This window comes from Ylistrum balloti, unplaced genomic scaffold (genome assembly GCF_031769215.1).
Source record: "Ylistrum balloti isolate Yb309-2 unplaced genomic scaffold, AGI_CSIRO_Ybal_v1 Utg370712, whole genome shotgun sequence".
In the NCBI taxonomy this organism is placed as follows: domain Eukaryota; kingdom Metazoa; phylum Mollusca; class Bivalvia; order Pectinida; family Pectinidae; genus Ylistrum; species Ylistrum balloti.
Window position 1 is genome coordinate 21395 of NW_026782425.1, and position 14013 is coordinate 35407.

Here is a 14013-nt window from a genome sequence, read left to right on the forward strand (position 1 = left end):
TTAAAATCATCATGTAAATTACCTACACACCTATTTTCTCCTTCTTTCGTCAGTAGAGATAATTAAGGGGTGAATATTAAAACTATAATGAAAAAGAGTGAGTATCGATTTGGCGAAGTGGACCACTGACGATCAGACCGAGGCCATCACGTCAGGTATTAGATCCTAACTGCTTTAGTCTCAGAGGAAGAGTCCTGCCACCACGCTGCGGCTCACCCCGTTATCAGACGTACATAAAGATAATGATAAATATAAACTTTTGATATTGTGCAACTTCCAGTTCCGATTTGGCGCCGACAAATTATTATGATGCAAGATGACGAAATGCTTTGTTTTTACATGAGTAAGTTGAAAAAATTCTATTCATGAAAATGACAGTCCTTTCTTCAATAGCACATCTACTTGTGAAATAAATGTTAAAAGTGAAAATAATTCAATTGAAAGAATTTTGTTTTCTTAACGAAATGACGTCTTTGAATATTTATAATACCTGGACAATGGCAAGCTTTTTTTCTCGAAGTTCATTACATACTTTAATGCATCCTTGAATTTCAAAGTTACCCTTGGAATTTCGATGATGGCAATAATGCGGAGATATCATTATTATGTGTTTGTAATTTCTTTAACTAGTTAACCTGAGAACGTTAGCGAAGTACCATATGGTGGAAATTCATTTGATATATCGACTCATGAGAGCTATGCTTTATGTGTTATATACGTCTCTGGCTTTATTAAGTTGAAAATTGAGCAAGTAAGAGATGGAAAAAATCAGTGAGTATCGAGCTAGCGTCGCTGCGGCCTCCTTTCGGAGTACATCTATGTGCTTTAGTCTCAATAGATAACACATAACCGGCTTTACAACATTTTTTTAGAATAATATTCGACTAAGAAGTAGTATAGCGTGACTCATCATTTACTGTCAAATAAAATTTTACAGCAGAAACTAATTGACCTGTCCCTATTTAGAACGTTCAAGAATTTGTTAAAGGAACAGTCCCAACAGAGACGTATATAACATGTTATATACGTCTCTGGTCCGAATAATTCAATGACGTTCTGTCGACTTCTAAGTTTTTGATATCGGACTGGAGTTCATCGACTCCAGACAGCTATGAAGATAGTCTATAGAACAACATATAATTCGGACTAACACAGTGGATAAAACACTCGAGCCAAAGATTTTCCATATTCATATAACCTTTTCCCTTAAAGCTAGGACTGACCTGTGCCCGCTTCGGTCTATCTCGCATTTTTTTCTGATACAGAAATCTATCAAAGAGAGAGCACATGCACCTGTATCTGGAACGTAAACAATACAAGACAAACTTAAGCCCACTATAGTTTGCATGATGGACTTGATTTTTATTGTGTTGTTTATGTTCGAGCAGAGACGTATATATCACATATATACGTCTCCGGTTCGAGATACCGGTGATGAGAGGTAGTGTTGGAGCGTCGAATTCGACTTTCATATTCTTTGCAGACTGTCAGCTTCATTCCGCGCCTATTTCTGATTCTTTATATACCAGAACCATTGATAAATCTGCACTGACAATATGATCAGACCCAATACCATTGGCATATATACCACTAAGACATCTTTATCTATTTATCGGATATGCTGTCGCTGTGTTGGCTTTATTTTTATATTTGAATGTGATTGCGCATGTTCGGGAAACATTTTCTTGCTTTCCGGTCCACATGTTAACCGGTTCGGAATGATGCAACATTCACTTGATTAAGTCAATATAACATAACTAAATCGCATATTAACATCATTACAACACACGGATAACCAACTTTTGTCTCAGTTTCCAGCACTGAAAGACACCATCTCCTAAGAACGTGAGTACTAACTCTATAATTTTACGAAGTTTTCTGTCCGGCTGTTTTATGTCATCATCACACGGATGCTTGAAATGTGCATCTTTCAAAATAAGTAAATAGATACCTAATTAAAGTAATAGATAGTCTGAATGGTTATGCCTATCTAGCCACGAGTTTATTGATGTCTCTGTCACTATGACTAGGTAACAGACAGAGTCACTTTTTGAAAAAATCGGGGTAAGGAGAATGTTGTTGTCCAGGCATTTGTAGTGAATACAGTCACAGTATCCGTGGATTCTACTGTGGTCAGAATCATATTGATGTTAACTTGTCAACTTAAATTCTGAACTGAGAGGAATCTTTCAGGAAAAGCAAAACTTCGTATCATACAGACTTTTGAGTAATTCGAACGAATGTTTCTAAACAGCAATCCAACTGTCAGACCAGAATTGATTGCCTGTGTCCAAACATCACAGAAAATGTAAATCTACACATCACTTTCATATGTGAGAGTCTGAAATTTAGATGCATACAGATTTAATACATGTAACATAGTCTGCCTGAATTATTATGATGTTCTATCAACTTCGTATGTAAAAAGATCTGAAATCAGGTGAACATCAAAACTCTGGCCCTATAAAAGTATGTGCAAAAAAAAAAAAAAAGAAAAAAAGACACTCACCAGAGTCTGCATTCAAACAATAATTATAAAAAGAAATCTCCATAAATTCACATGCATGTCAGACAACATGTAGTAGTGTTTTTCTTCAGAGACTGTGTATATTAAGTGTAGGACAGTTGATTTTCGCTGAATTATGCATCTAAAGAGATAAATCAATTATCATAAAAAAGAAATTCTTATTTGTTGATCAACGATCAGGTTATGTATATATTTGTATTGTATACGATAATGCATAGTACAAAATACTGTCTCCTGTAAACAAAAATGGCTTCCTGTCTGAATCAGTTTGTGATTTTGTTTCTTATTTCGTAATTCTGAATTGACTTGGAGTTATCAAATATTAGGATAACATAGAAAAATAACTGGAAGTGTATAAAACGCATACAATCAATAACAGCATTATGTTTTTACCCTGATGTACATTCCAGATATATCAGTGTCCTACTGATGTTTTCCAAGGCATCCAAACATATTTTCTGGCATCTTTTCATATAGTAGACTATATATACATGCAAAGTTTTGATTATTTTCATATTATGTATTCAAATTGATTTCAGAGATTTCAAATTTTCTGAACAGATAAATGAAACAATGTAGCCTGTGTTCAATACTATTGTGAAGAGGAATTTTCATAGCAAATGTCAAGAAAACATATTTACGTAGCTTTTTTATTTTTATTCATAAAAATAATTTGAAAGGACATATTTTGGTACATATAGTGTTGTCTGTCCATCTGTCTGTTTTGTCTAGTTTGTATAGAGGTCTCTCAGCTTTCAAGCAATCATTTTCAAATATAGGCTTAATCACCATGACATAAAGTTGTGCTTTCCTGAATGCATAGTTTTATTAGACTGTATTTGAAAGAGTGTCTGCAGCATGATTTTTTCATAATATTGATATGGGCTGGAATTCTCTCTAAGTGATTAACCAATTTATTTGAAATTTGTTGAGCTTAATCAACTTGAAAGGATATTTTCTAGATGGCAGATTGATCATGATTCAACTGTATTAGAAAGAGTAACTGCACCTTTTTGTTTTCATAATTTAAACCAGGTCTTAAAATCTCAATCTCTTTTCATTCATTTTCTATTAAAATTTTGTAGGCTTTATAACCATTGTGTGAAATTATGTTTTCATGAACAACATTTGATTCAACATCATCTTTTAGTGTTGCAAGTTATATCGTTCTGCCCTACAGTACTCCTGTTAAATCTGATGATGTTCAAATGCTCAAATCTTCGTCGAAAAGGTACATGAAGGAAACATTAGCCAAATGTTACAAAACTGAAAATTCAAATTCAGTTAGGAAAATTGATCTTTTACTTTATTAATACATGACCCATGTCAGACCACTAATGTAGAATGGTAAATAATTATCCAAATCATGATTTGTAATTTAATATAGATAAACTTCATTTATTTTACAACCATTGTGGAACAAGTTATATCACCTATATAAATCACTCTTGTTAACCCGGATGAATTTAGCATTCATGGAATCATAATGTGGGAGGAAACTTGAGTACCCGGGGAAAACCCACTTCATTGGGCAGGCGAACCCCATATTTTTACATGTCTGTTCGGGAAAGCAAACAAAGACATCTAGTTGAAATGCGAGTGTGCTTCCACTGCACCATCTGACAACCCGAGAATTTAAGAAACCTTGCAATTGTAACAGGAGTCTTATTAACTGACATAATGTACATGTACTCACTTCATGATCATTTAACAACTATTTTACAAGATTTACTGTCAATCATACTGTATGTATCAAGGTACATTTTAGAAATGATTTTATGGGAAGAACTGTTTTGAAGTAACCTAAATTCAATGTGATATTAATTTATACACCTTTATTAATCTTTCATGCTCTCATTGACAGATAAGTTCAGTTTAACGTATCACTGGAAACTTTCACAATGTCAGAATTTACTTTAAGATAACTAATGACTTACTGATTCCTTTGGTGTTATGGTTGTACATGTTGCTAGAATGGACATAAAGTATAAACTGGTAACAGATACTGGTAAATGTTAAGTCCAAATATATCTACAGATGTAAAGTGGTAGATTATATACATCAAACAATTATAATTTGACATTTTGGATAGTGCAAGTAAGCAGTAATAGAATCTTAGTCTGATGATCTGACTGCAAAATACTTTTGTACATATCCAGAATAATTCATAATATGAAGAAATATGATCATGTGAGAGTCTTTTGTTTGATTCATAAAAATTGATATATACATGATATTTTTTTAGGTTAAACCAACAAAAACATATTTTCTGAACACTTTCTCTTTTAACTGGCTATATAGATAAGGTAGATAAGCAGTTTTATCATTTTCTTTTTTAAAATGAAATATTTTATAAGGGTTCTATATGTAAATGATCCTGACCAACATTGCATCCTTAAAGATTGTAAAAAAAGTTTTAACAGAAGGGTTGACTAAAAAATCCAGGGCAACCCATTGTTAGCTATATGCAATAGCATGTATATAACTTGGATATCAGGAAACAGTTATGTTTTATTGTGCCTTAAACAATGTATTTACATAAGGTACAGTCAGGAAACAGTTATGTTTTATTGTGCCTTAAACAATGTAAATACTGGTAGTGTTCTTATCTTTAAGAGTATGATTTATGAGGCCTGACTGGATTTCCTAAACATGGTAAAATTTCACGCTCCGACTTGTACAATAACTGAACTTTGCTCTGACCATACTTCATTATCATACATATGTGTATTGAAACCAAAATATACGTAATGAAGTTTGAATTACACAATGCAATTCTACTGAGGCATAAACGATAACTGCATGTTTTATACACCCTTGTACAATATTACCTTACAGCAGTTTAAATTCCAGCACACTTTTTTTCTAACATTTTGTAGACGATATCAGACAAGCTTGGTTAGTTTTGATTATTATTTATTCTTTAACACATCAGGATTTGGAGTCAAATATTTATATGTATGTATGTGCGATGGTGTGTGTGTGTGTGTGTGTGTGTGTGTGAGTAGGGATGTCACATTCAATCTAAGCATTAAAATTTCTCAAAGAACAGTAGTTTTTGAAAAAAAATCTAGATAGTTATTATAGATTTTGTCTTACTTTAACAACCAATGTAATTATATGTATCTTTGTAAGATCGGGGCAAACCAAAAATTTGAAAAATGTTTAGCACTATTTTTATCTTATTTAAAATTTGGTGGTTATAAATAGAGTGAATGAAATAGTGTTTACCAAAGAACATAATTTACTTCAATATTGAGTGGATAATTAGCTTACAGAAATGAAAGTAGAAAAACCATAATAAAACAGAAAGTAGTATTCCCATTACTTAACTACATTCTGTTTGGCTGTAGTTACAGGTGAGGTGAGTGGTATAAAATCTAGATTATCGAATAATGTCAATATATTAATGATACCTATCATTGTTAGCCTGTTCAGCAGGTGCCATAGTTGAATAAGGTTCAATTTTTAATCATGTTATTTTTCTAAAGTCACAATAATATTTCAACACTACTAGTATGGTGTGTTCCCTGAACGCATACATGTCTAGAACAATAGGTAGAAACACTATCATAATAGCACAATTACCTTTAAATAACATGTAACTTCAACTAAAATATCTGAATATATTCTATCATAATATTACAATTAACTTTAAATTCAAATCAAATCTATATACAATAAGTTCTTAAGATATTGTTTCCATCAACTCTTGTCAGTTTTGTTGTTGGAGGTGAGTTAGTTCAGAGCCCATTTCCTATCATTACGCTAACATTGAAGACCATTCAGATGTGAGATATTGTCCTAGAGTTCACAGAAACTTGAAATTAATTGTTTTGAACTGATAAGACAATTTTTTTTTAACACAGATAAAAAAAGAAGACATATTTTTACAAACATAAATACAAAAGAGGACATATTTTTAAAAACAAATACAAAAAAATAAAATACATGTATGAATACATTATTATTCAATGTATTACTTGCAGATATCATAAACTGGGCAGGAAACAAACACTTTTTCAAGAGTATGATGTATAAAAAATGCAAAATAATCAAAAAAGTCCATTGATACAATTTATGAGTTTTTGTTTCAAGGATAGAATTAACAAAATATTACTTTTTACAAAACAACTTTTACATCATATTTTATCAAGATTTGTTGAATGATAGCAAAGTAAAATATAACTGCATGAAATTGAACCTCAAAGTGCTTTGGTCCTATTAACTGAGTTCATCAGTTTTTTAATTGATCTTTGAGATTCAATTAATTTATTTATAATTGTGCATAATGCCTGCTGTCAATTTAAAGTCTTTTCATGCTTAGTTCTAATATTTGCATTTTTTAAATGTGCAAACAAACCCAAGATGTCTTCTTTGCACAATCAATTATAGAGTACATTTTCCAGGTAAAATGACCTGAAGTTTCTTGGAAGTGGTTATGATTAGAACTTTGTAAGAAAACCATTCAGAAATGAAAGTGGAATATCCAAACCCTAACAAAAAGTAGGATTGCCAACATTACTTTGTTCACTTGATTCTCGTTTATTGTTTCAGGTAAGTATTGTGAATGATTTATGTCTAATATTGTTAGCCATTTTTGTTTTGATGCTTACCACTTTGGTATCTGGTATCTTACAGCTTGCCATTGGTTATTTCTGTCAATACTTTTGATACTTGTAATATTGTCTTTGCTGTATGATGAAATAATATTTTATAAACTGTGTACAAGATATTATTTGAAATATCTGACTAATCACTCAGATTTAGGCAAAATATTTCAGTTAATTAATTTTCAGTTACGAATCTATCCTCAGATAACCACCCTCCCCCATGTGAAAGTTTAGTATTAAAGTTAAGGGGGAATTGAAGATATTGCATAAACAATTACAAATCAAATCAAACATAAGTTGCAAATTCCTGAGAATTGTTTGTTACAGAATTATAAATTTAGGGTGTAGTGCAGGTAAAAGTGACTAGAATTTGACTATTCCCATCGCCATGTCTTAGATATATTTTGTATCTTGTGAATTTTTTCACGAAACCAGTTGTCCAGTTTTTAATGTATCACCTTCATTTAGTGATTGAATGTACTATATATTGTAAAATGATTAATTTTCATAGCAGATTTATTTTTGTTGGTTGTGTTGGTATATACATGCATAATTCAGGAATTCATATATTTATGAATCTAATAAATGTTAAAATTATTAGTTTTATTAATAGATTTTTGAGTAATATTTATGTACCAAATCAAATTGCCCTAAAATATTCTTTGAAAATAAGCAAAATTTGAGCTCAGCAAAACATCTGTAATTTTGGGGTACATGATTTTACTACCTTTAACTAGAATAATTTGTAAGCTGAGTTTAGAGCTTGTGAAAAGCCAAGGCCATTTTACTACCTGACTGAACAGCATAAGAGAGGCCCATCCAGAGCAATTAAGGTGAAGTGTTTTGCCTAAGGACATTTATTTCAAAATGTGAAAACAAAAACAGAGATCTGAAAACAATGATATATTACTTTCTTTTACCCCTGTATTTCAGAGAACAAGAAACACACAGAATACAGCCATCATGTCGATGTCTAAATGTCAGCCAGTGGCTGAGCACATCAATTTCCCCAAAATGGAGGAAGCCGTGCTCCAGCACTGGAAAGACATAGATGCTTTCAAAACTTCATTAAAACAGTCAGCAAAAAAGCCAAGGTCAGTATTGAAATCAGTGTGATCTGGTTATTATAGCATCCAGGCAAATCAGATTTAATTTACATTTACTTTGCAAGTCAATTACAGGGGTCTGGAAAAATATTTTAAACCACTAGGCACAGGACTAGTGGACTGAAAAAATTCCTCGTCCCGATTGGAAATTTACTCGTCCAAATTCAGCTATGAAATGGCGACTTAATCAGTGAGGATGTGACATGTGACTTTTTTTCTATTTTTATTTTAAGTTTTAGTGAAAAAACTATGCAGTGATGGCTGCTTTGCGTCAGACATTGTGCGCAACTTAGGCCTAGCTGTAGTTTTTTTATATCCTACTGACTAGGTGCTGCTAAATACAGACCGGTACATATTAGTACCGCCCGAGAGCACCTGACATCAGTATGATCGTGGGAAAATGACTAAGGTATTCCAAATGCTATATTTGACATCATGGGAGTTCCAGTGTAATCAAAAGTTAGAGCACAGACTGGAATATTTTGTTTTTGAAGTACCGTAAACATGTTTCCTTGTTTTAAATTTTCTTTACATTTTTATTGAAATTTAAGTTGTAACATCAATTTCATTGGAAAAAAGTACTTGTCCGACAGACGACTGACAAAGTTAAATCTGGTTGTCTCAGACAATTTTCATTGTCCATGACGACCGGATGAGTGCTTTTCCGGACGCATGACTTAACGATCATAGGCTTAGATATGCTGCATGACAACCTTATTTTGCCACATTTAAATTTAGCCATTAGGTGTAAAAAAAAAACGGAATATTTTAATGCCTGTCAAGTCACATTTTCACAACATAATAAAAACAACTAGAAATATACAATGAAACAATGTATAATGCAACTCTTTCTCCATTAAATTTGGCAGTTCAGTAGATTCACTAGGCAAACTTGTGGTGAAAATTGAGAGCAGGAAATTCATCAGATCTAAATCAAGTACTTTCATTTTCTAAATATAAACTTGTATTACATCATTACCCTCAATTTCACCGGGATGTTTCTAATGGAGAATGGTAGAATGGCACTCAAATGAAGAAAAGTTCATACATCAATGTGTAGCTATTTTACAATCAAAATCTTAATTTTTGGGACAGTTCTTCCTAAAGACATAGTGTTAGCCTATTTATAGTTGGGCATCAGACTTTAAAACATCACAGATGTAAGATTATTTAGGGCTGTCTTTTTCTGCATGATTTCAGAAATCTGTTTGTCGTGCTAGTGTTGACACCAGTGATTTTCAAAAACAGATGACATTCTCATCATGCTGTTATTCTTGATATAATTTCCATGATGTGTGAAGGTCAATCAAGGTCAATGACATCATCAGCAATATTGTCATTTGTGCTAGATATATGGGATGAAAATTTGTAGCTGGTATATAGTGGTTAAACAGTCACAAATCTTTTCATTGGCCAATATTTGGAAGAAAATTTAAAAGCAATTTGTGATTAAATGTTCTGCAAATTTATACTGAAATGAGATTATCAGAATGTCCTGTTTGACCTGGTGTTGATTTATTCTTAATGTTTTCAAAGGTATACCTTCTATGATGGCCCACCATTTGCCACAGGGTTACCTCATTACGGTCACATCCTGGCTGGAACTATTAAGGATGTAGTCACACGTTACGCCCACCAGACTGGGTACCATGTAGAGAGGAGATTTGGCTGGGATTGTCACGGCCTTCCTGTGGTACGTCTTCATTCTGATATTCTGTGCATTTATACAATGTAGAAGCAACGCTTACTAAAGACTTCCTACCTCTTACAATAGAAACACTGATCAAGCGGTTGTCGATTAATTTTGATCTTTCTTGTATCTATGGGAAAATTTGAAATCCGTACCTTAACAGAAATCTGTTTAATAATCATAACTTTCATTTATTTATTGTCAACTCTTTGATTAGGATCAGTCACATTGATATTGCACGTATGATCAAGTCTTACACTGCTTTTTCCTTGAGCTTTTTTCTTTCCTGAAAAAATTCAGTCTCAAAAATAGATTTGTTTACTATAAAGTGTTCATTTTTACATGGCTTTTATTTTGCTTCTTTGCACCTTATTGCTAGGTCATGCAGATTAAATTTTGAGTGATATACTTTCAGGATTACACAGGAAAGCCTGTGTTAATTTATGTTTATATCTACAGTCTTATAACATGGATAACATGCCCTGTGATTTTGATATATTGGTTATTTATGCTGTGAATATTGATAAAGAATAATTTGTTATAAAATTGCTGTCTATTCCAGGAGTATGAGATAGATAAGACACTGGGTATTACAGGACCTGATGATGTCATGAAGATGGGTATCGACAAGTATAATGCTGAGTGTCGAAAGATTGTCATGAGGTACTCCCAGGAGTGGCAGGTAAAGTTGAAAGACGGGAGACGATGTACAAGACAAAATATCTAAAAATGTTACAATGAACACAAAGATTTCCATTCTATCTTAATAGGTAAATAAATAAATAATCAAAATAAATAAATAAATACTCTCAGGAATGTCAGGTAAAGTTAACTGTCAAAACAGGGGAGACGATGTACAAGGCAAAATATCAAAAAATTTTACAATGGATACATAGATTTCTATTCTTACATGATAGATAAAGAAAAAGATGATTGATAGTGTAAGATCAATCCTGTGTAGAAAGTTCTGACACTATATCAAACAAAATCTATTGATAAGTAAAAAACTAATCCAAATTACAAAGGTTTGTTGGCAGTTATATATCACAATAGTGCCTTGTTGAAAGAAATTTTCAGTTTTGAAACAGAATACACTTCTGTCAGGTCTTGTTTCAATTACTTCTTATCACTGTAATCACTCAACTTTGAATAAAATCTTATTATTTTAATTTTTATACAAAGGTCAGGTACAAGAAGTCTAACTTTCTGGAACAATTATGACCATGATCAGTATGACTTGTAAGAAACTTTGATAATATTGTCATACAATGATACACTGTACTACATCATTCGAAGGAAAAAGGGTTAGTTTTCTCCGGACACATATTTTTGGAGAATTTTATTATTTTTTTTTATATAAGGATAATCTCCTTTGCTTTTCGGTGATAACAATTTGAATAATTTTGTGGAAAAAAGTTAAAACAATGAATATCAGAAAAATAATTGTGAGTGTTTTTGATTCAGGATATAGTGACAAGACTGGGAAGGTGGATAGACTTTGATAATGATTACAAGACTATGTATCCATGGTTCATGGAGTCAATCTGGTTTGTGTTCAAGGAGCTGTACAACAAAGGCTTTGTGTACAAGGGAGCAAAGGTATCATAGCAATCAGTTTTTATCAAAACAATTTGAAAAAGAATTTTGTGTGTATGATGTTGCTGTGTCACATTTGTAAAAAAGGTATTTTATTGAACCTGGAAAGAGAAAGCTGAGATATACTGACAGCTTAGAAAAATGTAGCATTTAAGGTATATAGATTGTTATGTTGATAGAGTGTTTGATATTTATAAAACAAACATGATATTCTCACATAATTTAAGACACAGGTATTTCAAAATGTATAACTTCAAAACCACAACATGTTTGTTTAGTTTGTGTGCCGTACTGGTTACAGGTGATGACCTACAATGTGTGATACTCCCCTCTGTAACTTTGCTTAGTTTGTGTGTCGTACTGGTTACAGGTGATGACCTACAATGTGTAATACTCCCCTCAGTAACTTTGTTTAGTTTGTGTGTCGTACTGGTTACAGGTGATGACCTACAATGTGTAACTTTGTTTATACTGGTTACAGGTGATGACCTACAATGTGTAACTTTGTTTAGTTTGTGTGTTGTACTGGTTAGAGGTGATGACCTACAATGTGTAATACTCTCCTCAGTAACTTTGTTTAGTTTATGTGTCGTACTGGTTAGAGGTGATGACCTACAATGTGTAATACTCCCCTCAGTAACTTTGTTTAGTTTGTGTGTCGTACTGGTTACAGGTGATGACCTACAATGTGTAATACTCCCCTCAGTAACTTTGTTTAGTTTGTGTGTCGTACTGGTTACAGGTGATGACCTACAATGTGTAATACTCCCCTCAGTAACTTTGTTTAGTTTGTGTGTCGTACTGGTTACAGGTGATGACCTACAATGTGTAATACTCCCCTCAGTAACTTTGTTTAGTTTGTGTGTCGTACTGGTTACAGGTGATGCCGTACTCTACGTTGTGTAATACTCCCCTCAGTAACTTTGAGAGTGGACAGAACTACAAAGATGTCACTGATCCAGCTGGTTAGTATCTCCTTAACTTTCTATCCCTATAATATTTCATTGATTATCTGTGTGTCTCCTATGTTTATTGACATCATAACAAGATCTGATTTCTGTGCCTATGGTTGCATGTTGATAGAAGACAATACTACTTCACATGATAATTGTGAGATTCAATGTATAACAGCATCATTTTGAAGTTTTTCAATCTGCCATTGTCTTTCCTAATACTTTCAGGATCTGACATAAGGTTCCATTTGATATGTAAATTTATGAAATGAATCTATTGAAGAACTTTTAGTTTTAGCTCACTAAAAGGAGAAATTGGAATCCGTTTCATCAATTACATATCAAATAGAAATAAAGATAATATTAGTTTTGCCACATAATCCATTTTCCAAGCAAATAAGGTAGAAATTGGATATTTCTACATCATATTTGAAGTCATGTCCGTTGTTAAGGTCTCCATTGTAATTGTAACTGATTAATTGATTTAAATAAGCTATAAAGTCAAAGACAAATTAACATTCTGTGTTGTTAATTGTATAATTCCATGTATAGCTCTGCAGCTATTTATAGCAGTATTGTAGTACAGTCGATTTGTAACATTTTAAACCTGTTATATTGTATTGTCTTCTTAAAGAAAACATTCTGTAATACTAGTTGTAACATTCCGTGTATACCCTACATCAGTTTATATATGTATTTGTAAAATTCTAAATCTATTATTGTCTTTCCTGATAATAGACAATGTAACATTCTATGTTTAAACTATAACAGTCCATAGTAGTATGGTCTAGTATTTGTAAGTTTCTAGAGCTGTCATTGTATATCTTGATAGTAGAGATTGTAGCATTTAGCACTGTATATCTTGATAGTAGAGAGTGTAACATTTAGCATTGTCTAGAGAGTGTAACATTTAGCATTGTCTATCTTGATAGAGAGTGTAACATTTAGCATTGTCTAGAGAGTGTTACATTTAGCATTGTCTGTCTTGATAGTAGATAGTGTAACATTTAGCATTGTCTGTCCTGATAGCATTGTCTGTCGTGATAGTAGAGAGTGTAATATTTAGCATTGTCTATCTTGATAGTAGAGAGTGTAACATTTAGCATTGTCTATCTAGATAGGAGAGAGTGTAACATTCAGCATTGTCTATCTTGATAGAAGATAGTGTTACATTTAGCATTGTCTATCTTGATAGAAGATAGTGTAATATTCAGTGATATATGTTGTTAGTTGTTGTGTACGTATTTGTCTGCCCTAAGTTACAATCTACACTGTGTTACAGTGATTGTGAGTTTCCCACTGCTGGAAAGTCCAGAGGTGAGTGCTCTGGCCTGGACAACAACACCCTGGACACTGCCCAGTAACATGTCCCTCTGTGTCAATGCCAATATGGACTACATCAAGGTTAAAGGTAGGTCAATGCCTCCCATATCAATGACTGAGTTTTAGTAAATACTGTTGTTTCTTTCTTCAATAGTTCGAAATCTGGTGGTTTTTACCAAATTTTGAGCCAAAGATGAAGGTAGTT

At 32.6% G+C, this 14013-nt stretch overlaps 1 protein-coding gene across 1 annotated transcript in view; it reads left to right on the plus strand.

Annotated features, from left to right (window-relative positions):
* The first annotated feature begins 1702 nt into the window (after positions 1–1702).
* LOC132557723 (isoleucine--tRNA ligase, cytoplasmic-like) overlaps positions 1703–14013 on the plus strand; it is a 30335-nt gene continuing 18024 nt past the window's right edge. Inside the window, exons 1-7 of the mRNA XM_060222245.1 lie at positions 1703–1845; positions 8074–8234; positions 9783–9939; positions 10499–10618; positions 11401–11535; positions 12413–12497; positions 13768–13896. Coding sequence (XP_060078228.1) covers positions 8104–8234; positions 9783–9939; positions 10499–10618; positions 11401–11535; positions 12413–12497; positions 13768–13896 — 757 coding nt within the window. The 5' untranslated portion in view covers positions 1703–1845; positions 8074–8103. The remainder of the gene's footprint in view (positions 1846–8073; positions 8235–9782; positions 9940–10498; positions 10619–11400; positions 11536–12412; positions 12498–13767; positions 13897–14013) is intronic.